The sequence below is a fragment of the Sycon ciliatum genome, chromosome 2 (assembly GCF_964019385.1).
Source record: "Sycon ciliatum chromosome 2, ocSycCili1.1, whole genome shotgun sequence".
Classification (NCBI taxonomy): Eukaryota; Metazoa; Porifera; class Calcarea; order Leucosolenida; family Sycettidae; genus Sycon; species Sycon ciliatum.
Window position 1 is genome coordinate 37,292,313 of NC_088644.1, and position 20,769 is coordinate 37,313,081.

The 20,769-nt window shown below is 47.8% G+C and overlaps 1 protein-coding gene across 1 annotated transcript; it reads right to left on the reverse strand.

Moving 5' to 3' along the window:
* Positions 1 to 1,049: 1,049 nt before the first annotated feature.
* LOC135809925 (target of rapamycin complex 2 subunit MAPKAP1-like) lies at positions 1,050 to 20,699 on the reverse strand. Its single transcript, XM_065323374.1, has 16 exons — positions 20,299 to 20,699; positions 17,699 to 17,780; positions 16,225 to 16,353; positions 15,607 to 15,662; positions 15,244 to 15,386; positions 14,873 to 14,929; positions 14,564 to 14,597; positions 10,234 to 10,310; positions 9,660 to 9,829; positions 8,845 to 8,951; positions 7,964 to 8,071; positions 7,337 to 7,413; positions 6,560 to 6,614; positions 5,156 to 5,229; positions 2,881 to 3,019; positions 1,050 to 2,321 (listed from the first exon to the last, which is right to left on the reverse strand). Exons 1-16 carry the CDS (start codon positions 20,369 to 20,371, stop codon positions 2,212 to 2,214), a joined length of 1,491 nt encoding a protein of 496 aa, XP_065179446.1. The 5' UTR covers positions 20,372 to 20,699; the 3' UTR covers positions 1,050 to 2,211.
* Between the last annotated feature and the right edge of the window lie 70 nt (positions 20,700 to 20,769).

A 20,769-nucleotide genomic window follows, 5' to 3' on the forward strand; every position in this document is an offset into this window, starting at 1 on the left:
TCCTATTGAGCGTTGAGAATGAGTGAGAATCGTTGCTTTGGTACACGTAAACTAGTCAATTTTGGGAAATCGTTATATATGCGCCTCGTTAGAATATTTTTTTGATGTAGCGGTGCATGTGCGCGCACACTAGTGCTAGTGCAGTAGCGGTATACCGTATGATTTTTTTTGGAAAGGTCACAACAATAAGAGACAAGATCAAAAGGAAAGCTTTACAATAATAATAATAATAAAACGTAGCCTGTAAAATGTTAGAATAATGGCTTTTACAGTATTAGGCTCTAGTCTTGATACAATGATGCGACTCCTGAGTGCAACCAGCACCATACCCCCGCGCCATAGTCCCACTCAGAGTAGCCGCGAAGTTATTTAGAAACTGAGCGATCCTGTTAGCTTTTCTATTCATCGATTGTTTTTATTCTTGCCTGACGGTCCCACCATGGTATAATTTTTGTTGGTGGTTAAATGACGCATGAGGGAATCAATTGGTTGCTTGTACCACTTGGACTCTGGAATACCCAGTGAACGCAAATCCGACACTGACAATAGTGTCTCGCCAACGCTTCTTCGGCCATGATGCGGCCGTGGTTTGGTTGCATCAAGCTCCCCAAACAACACATACACACACACACACACACACAACACACACATACACCACCACGGCTGCCACGTGGGCTCGGCGGATGGCCAGCAGAGGGAGAGAAGAAGCACACCACCTGGTAGAGCTCCAAACGTGCAAATTTGTCACGTTCTCATGCTGAGGGACAGAAACAGTGCTTGGAGTAGCGATGACGTTTGGGGCCTTCGGTGGAGCGGAAACATTGGTTGCAACTGTCAATATGAGCACTGCAGCAATTTCTACTGGTGCTGAGAGTGGTGGTGGCAAGAGCAGCTGATGTCGCAACCACTGCTGGGCAGGAACTACTTGCGACACAGGTGGAGCAACGATGCATAGCTAAGCCAAAGTGACTCCGGACACACACACACACGCGTGCACACACACACACACACACACACGCGCGCGCACACACACACACACACACACAGTGCCAATGTTTGCTCTTTCAGGGAAACAGCATGATGAATCCGTTCAAGTACTTCAAAGTAGTGATGCGGTCAGGTACATGTACACATTGATGCGATAGGGACGAATATGATTTCTGTGATAGTCAAAAAATGGGGGTGCCTCGAGAATCAAGAAAGCAACAGAGACAGACATATACATGCCACATCATATTCAGCAGCAAGGGGGCGGTGCAGCACACATAGATCAAACAAAGGAAGAAAAAGAATAAAAGGAACACAGTCATGTGTAAAACAACACCAAGACATTGGAATGGGTCAGGGAAGGGAAGGGGGGGGGGGGGGGAGGGGAGGAGGAAGCGTTGCTGTCAATGCCTACCATTCCTATCTACACGTAACCACACTTGAAAGGCTGAGCTTCCGAAGGATGCAAAGAGGACGAGACCGGAAAAAAGCATAAACAGCTGCTGGGGGTTAAACTGTTAAAACTCTGTTCACAGTATGCAGTGGTCAGTCAAGGGAAGAAAATGCCTAAATCCATAATGGCAGAGAGAGAGAGAGAGAGAGAGAGAGAGAGAGAGAGAGAGAGAGAGAGAGAGAGAGAGAGAGAGAGAGAGAGAGAGAGAGAGAGAGAAGAGAGAGAGAGAGAGAGAGAGAGAGGGGGGGGAGGGGGGAGGAGGGGAAGGTAGGGAGGAGTAGAATAACTGACCTGCGAGAAAAGGCATACGCGTTGTCCTACAAGTCCACACACAGAAACGGTGACAGAAATATGTGAAAGTAAAATACGTGAGCACTGGGTTGACAAGCTCAAGGCACGATCAGCAATATTCCAACCCACCACTAAACCTACTGAACACATCTACACAATTGGGGGAAATGGACAGCGACAAGACAGGGCTAATTTGACTTGTCTACAGAAGCATGTTCCTGCACACAGCCACATTAGTTGGCTGTGCGATTCAGGGTAGCTTCTGCATTGCCTGCTAAGATCATCTTGGTATTGACAATACTCCAGTACATGGGATCACAAGGTCATAGGGAGGTTTGGCTACAAAATCGGCCGCTAATCTTCCACGGTTGGTGATTGAATGCGGCAGAGCTAGGGGGCATCCAAGAGCAAGAAAACTCTTCATTGCGGTGCACATGCACAGAGACATCTTTGGTGAGCCAATGGAGCTCCACTCTCAACTAGCCAGTGGCAACTTTCTTTTTGGTCTTCTGGCTTTCGATTACTTCCCTGTGGCGTTCTGTTCTCATGCTGGACTCCAGTATAAACGTTACCTTCCGAACAATTTCCTCTGCAGAGAAAGAGGGCAAGAGACGACAAAGTAAGGGTTGTGATGCAATGGCAAGTGCTGAAAAATTTAAAAATAAAACCCTTACTGTCTGATGATACATATCGACAGATTCAAGGTTTCAAAGCTATCGTCACATGATCAATTTCATACGGGAATGGGAGAAATTTCAAAGTCAAAGTAAACAGATCATTTCCCTGACTGTTTACCTTGAACTTGGTCAACCCAAGGTCATCTAAAGAGATCGAAATATGCAGGTCGAAAAGAAAACGCTCAGCTGTCGTCACGAACAATCGCCAAAGCGATACAATAAGCGGTTCTTGAGTTATGGCGCTAGTAATTTGATCACGGCAAATTTGCATTCAATGCGTGATGTGTGATTTGATGACCGGGAATTCCTCTATAATCATGAGCTGTGGGCAACGTTACACTGATGCAAATTTAAACCAAAGTGAGGTGCAATTCAAGGTAAAAGTTGAGTGAGTGGATTCAATTCAAGACGGGCTTTGAGTTAACATGGTAAAGCAGAAAAAAGCGTCTACACAAAACAGTAAGAACTTACTTGCAATATCCGTGTCCGCTTCAAACTCGTGTGTTTTGAAGTCGTTGCCGGTGTCATGCAGAACTTTGAACGTGGCTCGGCCATTGCCCTTCTCCTCTTGTAGCTCACAGTAAACAATGGATGCCATGTCATAGGACAACTGACAGTAGGAAAGTAGAAAGCAACACAGTAAACACAGTAAACACACACATACACACACACACACACACACACGCACACACACGCACACACGTACACACACACACACATTGTGACGCTGTGCAAGTAACCTATCCCAGGGCCCTGTTTTACTTTGTGATGGAGTCCACCCTGGACACCTGGACAGTGCTCTGGATGGGCTTACATGACAGTGCACTGGGAGTAACATCAGTACCGTAAAGTACCGTTGAGCCGACCCAGATCGAACTTCCGACCCTTGTCGAATTTCTACCTGTGAAGCAACTTGAGCGTATACGTTGAAATACGTAAAAGCCCGTGTATAGGCCCCGGGCGTATAGAATAGCAGCCTCGATTTCCTGGGCGTATACAAGGGCACGGGCGTTATTTTGGAACCGGGTGTACAGTAAGATCGGGCGCCGAAGAACGCAGGGGCTCGAGCGCAGCCTAGGAAAGTTCTTAAATTTTTGATTCTAGCCAGACCGTTCTTATTCACACGCGCGCGGCGAGTCGAGTGACGCCATGACGTTTGTCATGTACATGTACATGACAAACGTCATGGCTGTACATGACTGTACATGTACTATGATGTAGTGCAATGTACAGTTGTGGCAAGTGAAATCCGACACTTGCCATAGGGGACAGCGCCTCAAATGGACATCAATGATGTAATGCACTGCACCTAATTTGTACTATAGAGCCGTATGCATCCCAAACAGGTCGAAAGGTCACAGCTTAGATACACACAGTTCACAAACAAAGTACACATAAGGAGTATTGGTATCCAATTCCCATTCATTTTTGCCAGCACCTTTTGAACCTTGACTGTGATGAGTACTGTCATCAGATAAAGTAATTAGTTGTATGCAGCACATGTACTGTACGTATGCAGGGCTGCAGAGGCTGCAGGATGCACGGTGCAGTCCCTTATGCCAAGTGTCGGATTTCACTTGCCACAACTGTAGTACTTCTAACCTAGTGGGTCACCTGTGGGTGTCGTAAATGGGAATGACTGTACATGTAGCAGTTACTGTTTACACGAGTACATGACATGTACTCACCTGTAATACTGTGCATGTGCTATTACTATTATTATTATTATTATTATGTACAGGTGTTGTGGCGAGCTCAAAGCCGATCAGTTAAATACTGCACTCATGTGGAAATTCCAAATTTTAAAAAGTGTTCTTAAAATCTGATAATTCTAGCCTGGACTGTTCTTAAATTTTGCCGGTTTTCCAGCCTGGGTGTTCTTCGGCGAGGTGTTCTTCGGCGCCCGATCTTACTGTATACTTGGAATAGGGGTAGCAGTAAGTATTGGGTATCAGTACCTGTACATGGACTGGTGTTTCCGGCATACCTGGGCGTATACATGGGCATGGGCGCTATTTTGAAACAAAAGTGTTGACTTCCCCTGACTGGGCGTGTACACGGAGGGTGGGCGTAATTCCGAGTGGGCGTATACAGGGGCTTTTACGGTACGGTGTGAACCAATGCATGTACTGCCCGTACACAGTACCTGCTAGTGCAGGCATGTCGATGGAAGAAAATTAGCACAAACCCAGCACGGCAAGTCTGATCTTCCGCGCTGTTGTGCACCGTACCGCACTTGACAGCCTTGATCCAATTCCTGTCCCCTTAACACCCTGCTGAAAAAGGGCATCAATTACCCATTGTGCAGTGTACCATGTGCTTGGTTTTCTACCGAATACCGACCATCTTTAGGTGCAGTCCTACAAACTCTGATGTCACAGTTGACTTGACAGGATCATACATTGCACTGTGGTGATGTCACTGTGCGCTATATGGTAATGCACATGATTTCCCCGATGACAGCGTGAGCAGGGCGGAAGACCCACTGTAAGGGAAACAGTGTTCCTGACTGCAACCATAAGCCGGCTGGTCGAGTCTCGGTCTTGGGACCATTTGAACCATATGGGGCTATAGACCAAGACTCCACCAGCCGGTTTATGGTTGCAGTCAGGAACACTGTTTCCCTTCCAGTGGGCCCTCCGCCTCGCTCACGCTGTCATCGGGAAATCATGTTAAACCTATCAGGTAAGGCTTGCATATACCATGGCATAACATTGGGCAATCAAGTCAGTGCACCAGCATTTACCGGCTTTTCCTTGGAAGAGAACAATGCCGATCTTCTAGTCACCGGGTCGACTTCCAGCCGCTTGCCAGAGATACCTGTGGCCAAAAGTGAAGCAAGAAACAAAATTAGAAAGCTCGCCCGAACAGGTGAAATAAAATAATAGAAGTACATACTTCAAGTAAAACGTTTCATCTGTTATGTCAACCAGATGGGGACATATTTCAAATAATCCAAGCAAGCAAATGCGGAAGCACCCAGACTGGCATAATTTCCAGAATGAAAAAGTTCTACGAAGGTGGGTGATTAGAAGCTTGGGCTTTGCTCGATTCAGGGTCATCCAGAGTGGAAGGAAAGCCCTCTGAACCTGCCACATTCACTTATAACACTAGACGGCCGAAAGACCAGCCGTATGAACACTCATACCCTGGAATGATGATTTAAAGGGGCACTCCGGGAATTTTTCCGGTGGTGTGTTCTCTTCATGGGGCCTTATATGGCCCCCAAGGAATGGGGAGTCGCAAAAACTAGACCCAAAAAGTCGATATGAAGCCAGGGAGGGCCAAGTTTGTCTCCTCTTTTGATGGTTTTGGTGATTAGTATTCAAATTCTCTGCATTTGAAGATCTTAGTTGTTTGAATTTTCTGGTGATGAAGAACGATGTTTGGTCGACATTCCCAAGCTTCACAACTGCGGACATACTCTAAGGAACCTGAAGGACCCCCTGAGGTGCCCCTGGTAGAAGCGCAGCCTGATGAGGGCCAGGAGATTGGAGCGGACGACTTCACTGGTCCGTGTACGAGGATCCCGAAATTCTCTATACGCCGTGAGGCATATGGTCAGAACAGTTTTGTTTAGACAAGCTGACGCGAAGTCGGGGGGATGTGTAACGCATGTCAAAGGGCTGTCAATGCTAACAGCTGCAGCGCTCTCTCGACAGCGAAGGTAATCGACTGCCCTCTGCATCACCCCACATTTCTGGCAGGAACACCAATCGGTATTTCCTTGTCGACCAGTGAAGTCGTCCGCTCCAATTTCCTGGCCCTCATCAGGCTGCGCTTCTACCAGGGGCACCTCAGGAGGTCCTTCAGGTTCCTTAGAGTATAATCGCAGTTGTGAAGATTGGGAATGTTGACCAAACATCGTTCTTCATCACCAGAAAATTCAAACAACTAAGATCTTCAAATGCAGAGAATTTGAATACTAATCACACGTGACGTCATCAAAACCATCAAAAGAGGAGACAAACTTGGCCCTCCCTGGCTTCATATATCGACTTTTTGGGTCTAGTTTTCGCGATTCCCCATTCCTTGGGGGCCATATAAGGCCCCCATGAAGAGAACACACCACCGAAAAAATTCCCGGAGTGCCCCTTTAAAGGCTTTGAAACTAGTTGGGTTCTATACACAATATGCTTCGTTAGCTTACCGAGCTGAACATCGGTGTTGGCGCGAAGACGATGCAAGAGCGTTACTTGATACGTCTACAGGGGCAGTCACACCAAACATCACAAAGCATCCTAGATGAAAATCATCTTCTGCAGAATGGCTGTTACCTAAATTGCCACATACATGTACATGTGCAGACTACCCGGGCAGGCATAGATCAGCGCCGTTACACTGTGCAGTGCATTCTAGAAATCACCGGTACCAGTACAATCGAAATTCACCTACCCGGACACCTTTGGCCAAGGAGCCTGGACAATGCATATCTGGAAAACTCTTTAGTCTGGATAATTCAATCCGGACACTTTTGCCATCATGGGTACATACAGTCGAAACTCTTTAGAACAACACTTAGACGCAAATTAGTAAGGTGACATCGCAGATCGCGTCGCACATCACAGCAATGCCTCTGTGGAGCCCGCTTTTAAAAAGAGACATGCTGATATGTATGTACAGTCAACCTCCTGAATAAAACCTGGGATATAAAAACTAAAACGAGATGCTAGTAGTGGTAGCGACTTCGTCGATGATTACATAGGAAAGGTATTTACTCCCCACCCAGTCGGCGAAAAAGCGCGAGCTCGGATGTGGGGAGCCAACACCTTTCCTATATAACAACTTCTTGCGAGTAACGACACAATCTAGCGACCTAGTGACCATTTCACTGCATACTGTCCACTTCAAGAATAGCGACAACTCGCGAATAACAGCACTTTTCGCAAGCATGATCGAGGGCCGTTATTCTCAAGGCTGAGCGTACCTGGTAGATGTGACTGGTCAGGGTCTCATCAACGGCCTCTTTCTGCGGTGAGCTTCCCGAGTCCCGTACTTGCAGGCCTGCACAGCAACGGCACACAAAGACACAGGCACACAAATCATGCACGAACACAGGACTACAGACAAAGGTAGTGCCAGCGGAGGTGGCCCACAGGTCATGACATGGGCTAATAATACACAGCGCACTCGGACGATGGGGCTGAATTGTTTTCGATTGGCATCTGCGGCGAATTTTTATTTTTTATTTTTACAAAGACCACTTAAATAAAATGCATCGCTTTCTGAAATCAAAGTGAAGTGTTACAGGCATATCCGGTTATCAACGTGTCTTCAAGCCAAACCGTACCAGTTCAGTGCACCAGTTCAGTGTTACAGCTCCACTGATGTGGTTGGCATGAAGTGAGGCCAGACATGCGGAGACATCTCTTCATCTGGTGCAAGATGGTATCTGGCAGGTTGACTAGCTAGGTCAAGAAGCAGAGCTGTACCAAAGTGCAAGTGCTTCGAAGGGCTTCAATGCCGAGCAGCATGTAGGAACTAAATGGTTGCATCTAGGTGAGCGTTGTGGCCTACAAGCACATACACGGCCCAGTGAGGCTGTTCAACTTACTGTTCTCCTTGACCAAGCAGAACTCAAACGTCCGCATACTCGCCAGAGTTGCATCCGCGTTCACCGGCTTGCCAGGCCGCCCTTGTCGCTCCAGGACATATTCATGGCCTTTAAAAACACACACAACAAGGTACATGTAGAGCTGAAGAACATGCTACAAACAACTATATTATTATAAGGACTCAAGTCAGCGAAACAGATGTATGGTGCTCAAAAACAGTATGATCCCATAGTATGTTATGTCAAGGGCAGGTTATACGGAACTGTGTCCCTGTACAGGAGACGGTTTCAAATAGGAACGGGTTGACAGCAAAATTGGGCAGAACCAACTTTTGGTGTCACAGAGGTTGCTCCAAACCAGAACAGTTTTGGAGTGCACGTAAAGTTCACCCTGAGTTGTGAAATTAGGTAATTGCTATCGCTCCACGACGGCCAGCACAGAGAAACAATAAGCCTTGTTTGTGCTTCCATTAGTTTTCATTGGTATACGGTACTTTATTGGCGAGAGGCGAGCCGCTGTTTACCTGCGACAAGGTGATTATTCGAAAGACGTAAAAACTCGCAGTGCGAAGCAACACGTCAAAACTCACCTGCTTGGTATCGCGCTTCTGGTCATCGCAGAGCCATGAAATTTTGGCTCGGAGTAAAACACATCGTAGTCTCACTGTGACATAATATTATGTTTTCTGATCAAAATACCAAGATAGAAAGTGAATATTGAGCCCGTTGCGGTTTGCAACCTATTGGAAACCGTCTCCTCTATATGTACATAATGGCACAGGCCCACCATTACATTCAGATAGAAAAGCAATGCAATGATAAATGCCGAATACAACAAACATGCAATCTGCTTCCTACAATCACTGATGAGGGCAACTAACCTGTCCTGAAAATTCTCCGTTTCTTCAGAATTCGAGACAGAAGGTCCTTCATGAGAATCTCAGAGCTCTCCACCTGGATTCGAGAGAAGCCGCTGCCTGGCATTTGCCTGAACACGACACAATGGAGGAAGCAAGCAATTTTAGAATAGAGAACAGATACAGGAACACAGCAAGAAGAAATCCAAAAGAGAATTCCTCCGAATCATCTCGCCAGGTCGCTAAGACAAGTCAGAAACACGGCATGCATTGAAGACCTTTTTCTCTATTTTAGCTCTACATCTTTCCGTTGGGTATTTCAATAAAATTTACCCAACAGAAAGATGTAGAGTCCTCGTCCACACACACACACACACGCTACGCAAACAGCATTGGTAACCCAACCACCCCACACCTCGGCCTCTCTGTGTGCCGATCAGTCGCCCGGCATCAGCCAGTTAGCCAGCCCAACTATTCCGTAGCCAGTACTGTCTGCCGGTGTAGGGAATCATTTTTATTTTTTTATTGAAAACCACAAACCTTCAGACATGTGAATGTGCACATATGCATTGTACATGCGAATGTATAGAGACGGCAGCACCGAAACGGCAGTGGTGGCGAGGCCTGGGCAGCTCGTCCGACCGTGGGTCTCGCAGTCAACACTGGGAAGACGCACCGGGAGGGAGGGGGGGGGGGTAGCTTAGGAGATAAGGAATGCATGCCAGGTGGTAAACCATCCACACGCCACAATGCGTCACGTTCTATCTAACTTAGAACCAGAGAGAGGAACAATGATGAGCACTAGTATGCAAGCCAACAGACACTTAAAAGCTCCTTACACTGTCACCACGTGGGTCGGTTTCTTTGCTGCCGCCTGGTAGTTGGCTTCGGTGAACGCTAGCATACCGAAGTCAAACTTCACCAGGTTCTCTTTCAAGTCCAGCGGTGGAAATTCCATGTCAATTTCACCATCTTCGTATATTCGCAAGCAATAGGCTTTTAGATCCTCCTGGATGCAGAATCAAAGAAGAAAAAGCTTATTCCATACGTGCACGATAGTTACATTGTATATGGGAAGCAGGACACAGAAAACGATGCCAGTTTCCCATACGAAGCTAGACTTCGACACACACCACTGCTTATTAGTTTGCTACACAAGCAGAACACATCGGTTTGGAAGCAAAGCCGGAGTAAGCACTTCAAGTAGGTGTTAGAAACCTGCCTATCAAATGGGAAAGCTTTCCATCGACTCATGGAAACTGTTTGAATCGGAGAAATTCCTTGAGTGAAACCTTTCATGAGACTGAGTGCTCCGAAAAAATGTCATACTACAAGACGGATATATTCCGAAAGCTTCGTCAGGCCTCCGGAACGCTGAGGCATGGAAGAGGTAGGAGAGAGCAGCAAACTAACCCTTAGTAGAGGCTTTCGACTTTCTCTAGTGTACTTGTACATGATGAAGCCGATTGCATCACGGACTGTACATGATGCTGAACAGGCGGGAAGAACACACAGAGAAAGCAAACGATGTGCATGAGTTGAGGGCAACCAAACCAAACACATCACGATGAACGCGTACGCACACATACACACCACACACACACACACACACACACACACACACACACACACACACACACACACACTACTACTACTACTATAGCATGACTGCCCATTGGGCAATGTCACCCCCGGAGGGGGCCAGAGTTTGGAGTGCACCGTCATTGGCAGGACTTCTGGTGCCTCGTCAAATCTTGCTGTCGTCGGAAACGTTTCGGGCAATGCATGCAGATCAGCGGCAGTGATTCCCTATCGGCTGCAGCAAGACGTTTTCCACGGTTGCAGTTATGGCGGTTAAAACCAGCCCGGGACTTGAAGCAGCGATTGCAGCGTTGACAATGCTGGAAGCAGCAACTAGCGAGAGACGCCGTCAATGCCGTATCTGCATGTTCAGGGAGTGCAGGCTGGCAGCGATGAACTGCAAGCCCACCCTTACTACGGAACCATCGGCAGCAACTGACGCACTGTGCTGAACCACGCTGTTGGTGGACGGGAAGTTGGCGCTCAGCCAAACACTTGTGCCGTGCCTTGTCTTGAGGACGAGAGAAAGCCCGGTTGCAAGATGAGCAGAGTACGGATTTCTCTACTGCCCGAGGAGGCTGAAAAACCAGAACCTGCTCTCGCCAAGCTGACCGGTCTTGTGCGCAATCAAACCAGTTTGGAATGGACTTCGTGTCAGTAGCCACAACGTCTCTCCACCTACGCCTGGGACCGCAGAAGGGGCGCGCAGCCAACAAACGACCAAACAACAGCTGCAATGGGACACGGTCCTCCGACATCCGAGCCACATGACCAAGCCACTCTAAACGACGATGGCGCATCTTAACAGAGAGTGGCACTGGGTCACCCCAGTGACGACGTAACTGCGCAGACGTGATGCGATCGGATTGCTGCTGACTGCGAGGGATGGCTAATATTGTGCGGATGCAGCGATGATGAAAGGCATCCAAACGTCTACTATCAGCTTTCAAGGGCGTCCAGCACTCACTGCCGTACAGCAAAATGGACAAGACACAGGCCACGTATAGCTTTCGCTTACTGACTAATGACAGCGAGCGATCCGACAAGACTGGAAGAAGAGCTCCAAAGGCTTTGGAAGCCTCAGCTATGCGGCGACTGACGTCAGTAGAGGAGCGGGCATCCGGTGTCACGACGGACCCCAGATAAATGAAGGATGGAACGTGCTCCACAGTATCACCGTTGACGTTCATATCGGCTCTATCAGGCATGTTGACTTGGCTACCTGCCACGAGAAATTTCGTTTTAGCAGCGTTGACGCAGAGGCCAAAGGAAGAGGCAACCGTGCAGAATGTTTCAAGGCACTTCTCAGCACCAGGGCGGTCTTCAGCGAGCAAGACCGCGTCATCTGCGTACTCAATGTCGTTGATGATTGCGGCAGTAGACTGGCGAGCGGGCTTTGAGAAAAGGTTGCCATTGATGCTAAATTGGATGGGGATGCCAGGTGGATGGTCGCTGTCCTGCATCACTTGTGCCCACCGCTCAAGCACAACACCGAAGTACAGATTAAAAAGTACTGGGGCCATCACACAGCCTTGACGGAGGCCATTGTTGACCGCAAACGGCTCGGTAGTGCTGGCACCGACGCGCACAGCTGCCTGCATGCTCTCGTGGAACGATTGGATTAGATTGAGGAGCCCTTCAGGAATGCCTAGCCTCCCCAATGCTAGCCAGAGTGCTTGGCGTGGTACGGAATCATATGCTTTCTTCAGGTCTACGAAGACACAGAACAGCTTCTGACGGTGCTCGTACGATTTCTCGATGAGCTGGCGAATGGAAAAGATGGCATCAGCGCAGCCGCGACCAGGGCGAAAGCCACACTGGGATTCTGGAAGTTCTTGTTCCGCGACAAGTTGGAGACGGTCCTGAATGAGACGGCCACAAACCTTGCCAGCGACATCTAGGAGGGCAATGCCGCGCCAGTTGTTGCAGTTGGTCAAGTCACCCTTTTTGGGAATCGGGACGAGTTGGGCATCCCGCCAATCCTGGGGAACCGTTCCGTTGGTCCATGCAGTGTGAATAACATCAAGCAGAGCCTCAAGCAATGGTGTATCACCAGCTTTAAGCAGTTCAGGTGCAATTCCAGATGAGCCAGGAGCCTTGCAATTAGCCAGCTGGCGTATAGCCATAGTGAGGTCCTCTAGCGAGGGAAGTTGGCCGAGTGACTCATCAACTTCACGCTGCTCAATGTGGTCAAAGATGGTAGCATCGAAGGTGCTGCGAACGTTCAATAGACGGGCAAAATGCTGCAGCCAGCATTTCTCTTGCCCCTCCTGGGAGCTACAGATAACTCCGTCACTGTCACGGATGGATGGGATGGAGATAGGTGATAATCCCGAATAGCACTTCTGTATATCACGGATTGCAGACCATGCGTGCTTGCCACTAAACCGACTTGACTCAACCACATTAGCTTTACGTCCAATCCACTCACTCTTTGCGTTACGCACGGCAGTTCTGCACTTGCCACGAGCCTCGACAAAGCGACGCCTGTCAGCGTCAGAACCAGAGGCGAGCCATTTGCGATGTAAGGCATTGCGGCTATCCAGCATAGGTGCAAGAACATCAGCACACGCTTCAAACCAATCAGGCTGGCGACGACGTGGACGGCCAAGATGCTTCTCAGCGCTGGTGACGATAGCAGATTTGACGGCAGACCATTTGTCCTCAACGCAGCCATCATGATTCCAGGATCGTAACTCTGACGCAACAGACGTCGCATATTGCTCACGAGTTTTACAGGTTGCAGCTCTCTGTGCTTCCGTCATGCAGGAGTGTTTGACAAGTTGTTGCACATCAAACTTGACAGGTCTTTTTGCACGCTTGTGGCAAGCAGATGAGCGGATGCGGTATGTGAGACACACAAGGTTGTGATCTGTACTACACTCAGCTCCCCTGATGACATGGCAATCCGTGCAGTTGGACAGGTCTTGTTCCCGGACCATTGCATAGTCGATGCAGTGCCACCGCTTCGAGCGGGGATGTTGCCAGGTACACTTGTGGATGTTACGTTTCATGAACCAGGTGTTGCACACAGTAAGGCTGTTGCACGCTAAAAACTGGAGAAGCTCAGCGCCAGCCTCATTGACAGTGCCAACACCATGTGGGCCACGTGTTCCATACCAGCCATCGTCACAGATTTCAGCTCCAACTCTAGCGTTGAAGTCTCCCAAGATTATCAAGGAGTCCTGGGTGGGTACGGACAGAATAACTTCCTGAAGAGAGTCAAAGAAATCGTTCTTTGCATCGCGACTGGACCGGAAAGTCGGTGCGTAGCACACCACGACGTGGACCCAAATGTCACCGAACTTTAGCTTGCAGCGTGCGACACGCGATGAGACAGCAGACCACTGATTTCCCCCTGCTACGAACGCTTGCTGTGCGCGTCCGCGTAGTACGACTCCAACTCCTTCGCCTCGTTTGAAATCGTCCGTTGGGATGGCGCGACCTGACGTGAGAACAATTGCATCCTCGACACGGAATATATCTTTACCAAACCACTTCGACTCCTGGAATCCAGCCACTTCTATTTCGTACCGACGAAGTTCACTGACAACGATGTTGATTTTCTTGTCTTCCACGACGCGCTTTCCACGAGCAGCAGTTGAAACCGGGCCATCGATGTTCACTAAAGTCCTGACGTTCCACGAAGCAAATTTGACAAGAGCACCAGCTGGGCGCCTCCGACGGGTGCCTCCAAACTCTGGCTGCTTTGAAGCTGAAACTCTACACATCCGAGGGGTAGCTAGCCCACTGCGGATGGAGGACTACGGACGACGCGACAGTGACAATATCAAATTCAAATAATTGTCCTGTAAGTCACGTCGTTGGATCCGCTGCCCTAAATTCAAAAGGTCTACACTTGACACGCCAGGGGCTCTCCTAGCAAGCTAGGAGAGCCCTGAGTGTACCTACGCTGCTTCGGAGGCTCTAACTAGTCTCAGCAAATAGAAAAATTCCGGAGCTAGAAAAATTCAAACTGTCCCCCAAGAAGACAGTCAACAAACACACACACACACACACACACACACACACACACACACACACACACACACACACACGCACACACACACACACACACACACACAGAAGCAATACTCCGGTAAACAAAAATATACGATTGCAGTGTGAGAAGTGTCTGCATATCACAAAGGGAACCACTCACCTAACACAGTTATAGGAATAGGAGATGTACGATTCTGCAAACAAGCAAAACAAAGCGAGGTGCATACAATATAACATAAAATAACAAACTACAAAAAAAACCCAAAGATTTGGCTCAAAATGCAGATTGTCTAGATACTTAAGCCAGCATTGCACTTTACACTTCTCAAATCCGAAATCACTGTATTCAACAACAGTGTTCAGAGGTTTGGTTCCAACAGCCAGCATGGTGTACAATACACTCACACTGTCACACAGTATGCCGGTAGTCAGCCAAAGCATGCAGACGAGGCACAATTGAGCCACTCACCGTGCACATTGGAATGTGAATCTCTACACTATGCGTTGGGATGGCACCACGGTGGAGCTATCAACAAGAAAAGAGAAGAAAAAATACACTCAAGATGGACAGTATTACCCAAAGAAAATGAACATTATTCGCACCCTACACTAGGGCATGTATTGAGTTCTTCTCTATGTTACTTCACATCGTAAGTTTCAAAACGTGGGCAATTTGCTTCAGTGGTTATGTCGTGCTGGCCGGTCATTGGTCAATGTGGAAGAGAAGAGAAGAGAGGAGAGAGAAAGAGAGTGACAGTGAGAGCGAACAAAAGGAATCCGTTTCGCTGCACGTGTGTTGTGTGATCTGAGAGAAAACAACCTAAATAGGGCTGGCAGTACCTCGCCGTCGCATTTCGCAAAGTGATGGAAAGGATTCGATGGCACCTTGGTGACTGACTCCATCTGCATAGACAACAGCGATTTCCGTTTCTTTTTAGCCTGCTGGGACGCAACGTCTTTCTTCACAAACGGAGACTCCTCTCCTGTACAGGAAAACAACAGAAGACACCAAATAAAGAAGAGCCAGGAACCTAGTGGGAACAAGAGAACGCAACCCTGCAAAGTATGCCACTGCGTCACATAGTGTTTCATAAGAATTTCTAATCTACGTCCTCTATGTTACGGGCCATGTACTAGGACTCTGCGAGCGCTGCGGTACACAGCATCATGCCAGTCTATACGATTGCTGCAGCGACAACCTACCAAGCGGAGGAGTGGGCACATCTTTCCACTTGATGGTCTTGATCTGCGCCTTGCCCCTGGAAATCACATACAGAAGAAAACGTAACTACTAGTGTTACCGGATGTATAGTGTGCAGCAGCAGCAGCAGCAGCAGCAGCAGCAGCAGCAGCAGCACAGGACGAAGGGAAACACTAGCCGTATTGAGTCACACAGCTAGTGGTACAAGACTTCAAGAATGCCCCATCCAAAACTGCAAGTGAAATCCAGCCAGTGTACGCAATAACATTCCAACTCCAACTATTCCTTGAACTATGATCAGAAGCCAAATAACAAACATGGTGGAAGTCAACAGATTGGCCAAGAATGAGCCGCAGTCCTAAATGCTCAGGTTCTGATACTCGGGATAAGTCACATACACAAGCAGCGCAGGTCATACAATTGTGTACCCAGGACAGAATGCACATTGCGGAGAGTAGATTGTCATGGCAATGCACACACGTGTTTTGGGCCCAGTCTCAACTTCAAAGTACAGAAACGTCTGCCATAGCAGATGCGACAAGTACCCCACACTACGCTGTTGTAAAGTCAATGTCATCATATCCACCGCAGAGTGTGATATCAGGCACGCCAGAACCTACTTTTTGTTCCGATCAGTGTGCTTGACGGTCGGCTGGTACTGGATGGCAGGTGTCTGTGGAACATCAGCGTCAAACTCAGCCTGTGCTTGCGCTGCAGCCGCAGCAGCGACTTGCTCGCCGGTAGTAACACTAGAAAACAAAACAAAAAAACGGAGGCAGAAAGAGCAGTGCTGAACATAATTACACCAAAGACACCTGAGAAAGACAATAAGTACACTGTACCACAGAAGACCAGAACAGTACCACTACTACTGCAGGGATGAATTTATCCTGTATCGCATCGCAGTTTGCGATGCAAAAATCGATCTACTGCTAATCAAAAGTCACCGTGAGTCGTGACTCGCAGAAAAGTGCGATACATACAGGCTATCCATGCTTAGCCTGCGCTGTCAAGTGACATGAATGCTGTGCAGTGTATGTGGTACAGGTACTCTCAATCTGCATGCACATGTACATGATTGTATGCTTCGGTCGTTTTCTGCAAACGGGCTTTCAGGCATCACTCTCAAGAAGGACAATGTGGTAAACACCCAACCTTCAAAGAAAAATGCTAATAAAAATCAAAGACTGCTACACAATTGTGATTTTGAAAAGCAGAAACTGCTATGCAAAAAATATGACAGTAAATTCATCCCTGTACTGTACACATACACATGTACCACAACAGGGATGGCTGGCATTCGGTCTGTTCAAGCTCCTAGACACAAAAGACACCCACCTGATGAAAAAAATTACAGAAGGCCAGGCCAGCACTACTATACACACATCACAACAGGGATGGCTAGCATTCCGTCTTTGCAAGGTCTTGGACTGCCTGAAGGCCTTCGCGCTACAGAGATGTTGATAACCTACCAAACAGCTTATTTAAAGCGTGAATTCAATTTGTTTTTGCTTACAAAGGCTAGGTTTCTTCGTGTGGACATGGACAGCTTATACGCCTATGACATTCAATAACTGAGCACCACGTACAAGTACTGCCAAAATCTCGCAGTGTTGTGTAGTGCATGGTTTTGCCCCTGGCTTTCTCAAACTCTGTATGAAAGGGCATCAGTTGCAAAATGCAGTGCACGCAATCGAGAGGGTGTGGGTGCATGGCAATGCAGGGTGCAACGTAGGTACGGTAAAAGTGAGCCGGGATGATATCGGCTAACGCTATCCAAGCTCGACGAGTTCCGGTTGGCTGACAATGGACCTCCCGTACCGTACCATATTCCCTATGTATACCTAAGTTGTGACCTATCGACTTGTTTAGAATAAATACAACGGCGTCGTCCACGATGGCGAGTGTAGGATTTCACTTGCCGTGCATTATAACATTTGAAATGTTCACTGCTAAACACCATGTGCTAGACGGACGCTATGGTTGATTGCACCCAGTTGCTACGCAGCCGTCAGTAACCTGACATCACACTTTGTAGGCAGCCGTTTAAAAAGCCGACCAGACACACCATGCATGCACACAAGTCATACTTACATGCTACTGCCGAGAGTGCGTGTATTCATTCTCACATCGTGTTCGGCGCGACTATCATTTGTTATCACTAGCTCTGACATGCCTGCAAAAACCACACAATAGAAAAATAGGAAAAAAGGCAGAGTTAGAAGTAACCTCCAGGAACACCTAAGCTTCCACGATGCAGTTCGCAGCTGATTTCTGTCATACCAAACGGGTCGCAAACTGCTCATAGTCGTTGCAATACCCATACACAGTACACAGAATACAAGTGTACCGTGGGTTACGCAGGGGGTGTATACTGGGATCTACCGGCATGTTCTTTCATAATAAAGTAAATCGTACGCCGCCTCCCCGTGAGGGCCACCGTCCGTCTTCCACATGCTGAGAATACGACCTTATATGCACGACATGCCAGTTCATGCATGGAAGGCTGCGGAGGTAGTCTCTGAAGTACTTTCACACGTATCCACCACTCTTGACCGTGTGGACATGCTTGCTTGTCAAAGTGCAAACTAGTGGATAGTGTCTATAGTTCAATGGACAAAGCAAACACATTGACGAGTACAGCACCACCCCCCCCCCCCCCCCCCCCCAAAAAACAACAATAACACAAAAACAATGATAATTATTAGTGTTGAAACGAATACTCGAATATTCGAAATATTTCGAAAAACTCCAAATCAACGAAATTTCGTTTCGCTCCCTGCGAGTTTGAACTTTCAAATTTTCGAATTCACTTTCTACTTCGCACTGTATGTAGGCGCGCTGTAGGTGTGTTGTGGGCTAGGCAGCAGACTAGAGTACAGACAGGGACTGGTGATCTGCGCTGGCAGCCTGTAGATTGATCGACACGAGCCATCGTTTCATGACTTTCCTCATCGCTTGAAGACGAAGATGAAGAGAGAACTTCTCGACATTTCTTGTCATCCAAGACACTGGTTGTTGAATGCTGCGCGGGTGTCTTTAGCTTCACAGGAAAAAAATAGGGGGACCTCATTCTGCCCTTTGCGTTGGCAACGTTCAAAGCGTACTAAACAAATTCAAGTATGTTTATTGACAGGAATACTGTCAATTTTTCAATTGGCAAGCCACTGCTTCAACAGATGTCCATTCGAAAGAGGCAGACAATGGAATTTTATTCCTTCGTTGGCCGAATTTCTACTATTGTTAGTACAGTACATTTACAGCCAAAGTCAGCACAAGACTTCACCCTTTCTCAAACTCAACTCTTAGAAAGCAAAACAACAACAAAAATAAAGTTTGCATGTCCGAGTTACAGCTGGCTATACGTTGTGTGCATCTGCCACCGTGGCATCTCAGCCATGGTGGTGGCCTGGCACAAGCAAATCAACAACAACACTCAAAAGCTACAAACCACTTCACGTTCTGCTTCCTGCGGTACAGTGAAAGTCGGCACTGTGTACAATGTACCCCCAGCAGCCCAACGGTCACACCGATGACATAATTTCGAACACGCACCATTGCCCTAAACTCTCCTCAGGTCCATGCTCAGTCCACACAAGGGCAGATGCTTCATGCGTTTAGTCTCATCGTCCCAACCCTGAACACTCGCAACCTGCGATATACAGTAACCGCATCTCAGCCGACTGGATACGCTTTCTCATCTGCTTTCCTCAGTGTCCACCCTTCCTGAATCCACACCATACATTATGACTGGTCATAGAAGGGCCTCCATTAGCCGCACCTTCAACTTGTGTGGTGCATGGCCATCTTTCTGTATAGAGATGATTGGTCTAGCAAGCAAGTGTCCCTTAGCAATAGCATAACGGGTACAGTCAGACCTCGCTTATCCGGTCCTCTTTTATCCGGATCCCTCGCCATCCGGAAGAAAAGCGTTAGTTACCAATTTACAGCATATGCCATGAATACGTGCAGTATGTGTGTTCGGTTATCCAGTTTCCTCGCCTATCCGGATATTTTTGTGGAAAACTGATGTGTGCGGTTATGCGAGGTCTGACTGTATTGACAGTGGAGAAGATTGCCAGGATAGGCCTATGTGCATCACTTTTTTCGGTTTGCCTAGGGCATGATCGATTGGGCGAATCCCGAGCAAGTGCGCTCCGAGTGAGCGTGATCGTTTGGGCGAATCCAATCGAATCCGGTACTTGGAGTGGAATCCGACCACACCGGCCCCCACACCGGGAGTGGCTGGAGTGGAAATGGGCTTTGCCGTTTTTGGACAGCTTTCACAGAATCTTTGTACGACATGCGTACATTTTGCGTACTATACCCTTGTTTTGTTCGATTGGGCCAGCGTTGCTCGGACCACACCGCCTGCCTGCACTCAATACAGATTCACCAATCGATGACACCCCTAGCACTCTGGTTGTTTTTTCAGCAGAATGAATGACCTCACCATAATAATAATATTAATTTGCTCTGTAGTTCACAAAATACGTGTGATCAAGAGTGTATGACTCTATGAGCTCCCTGGGAGCTTATTTACTCTTGGTGTGATTATGTACAGTCCTACAGAAATGAAGTGTTTGAGTATACTAGTAGTAGTGGTACAACCTTGCGGGTGGGCCGTGTACTCATTTCATTCACTTGAAATGGTCGGTCCATACGAACTTTACAAAACATTTGTCATGACTTACCAGTGTCATCCGCCACAACACTGCAGTGCCGTATATGCAGCAACATCCATTCTGGATCGTCAAAGAAGGCCATAGCTAGAAACTAAATGGCACAGGTGCAAAGCCTTTCTTTCCCGAAACTGTGGTGGAATACTAGCTACTTGCAACACCCAGATAGCTGTAATCCTCCCAGGTGGGCTTGTGACTTGATTAGATGAAGGCATTGAAGCGCCCAAAGTAAGTTAGGAGCATGAGGATTACATTCGCCCTGCTGAGGCCTTTCACTTGTTCAAAGCGGACTGTCTGGTTTGCCTCAAACAGCTGACAAACTCCACATTGAAAACAAAACTCTTTTACTTCTGGCCAGAAGTTTGTGCTATTCTCATGATTGTCGATCACACTCACAACACATCACACTCACAGACAGAGTCACACAGTCACACAGACAGACACACATGTGCACACGTAGATCTACACGACAAAACAGTCTGC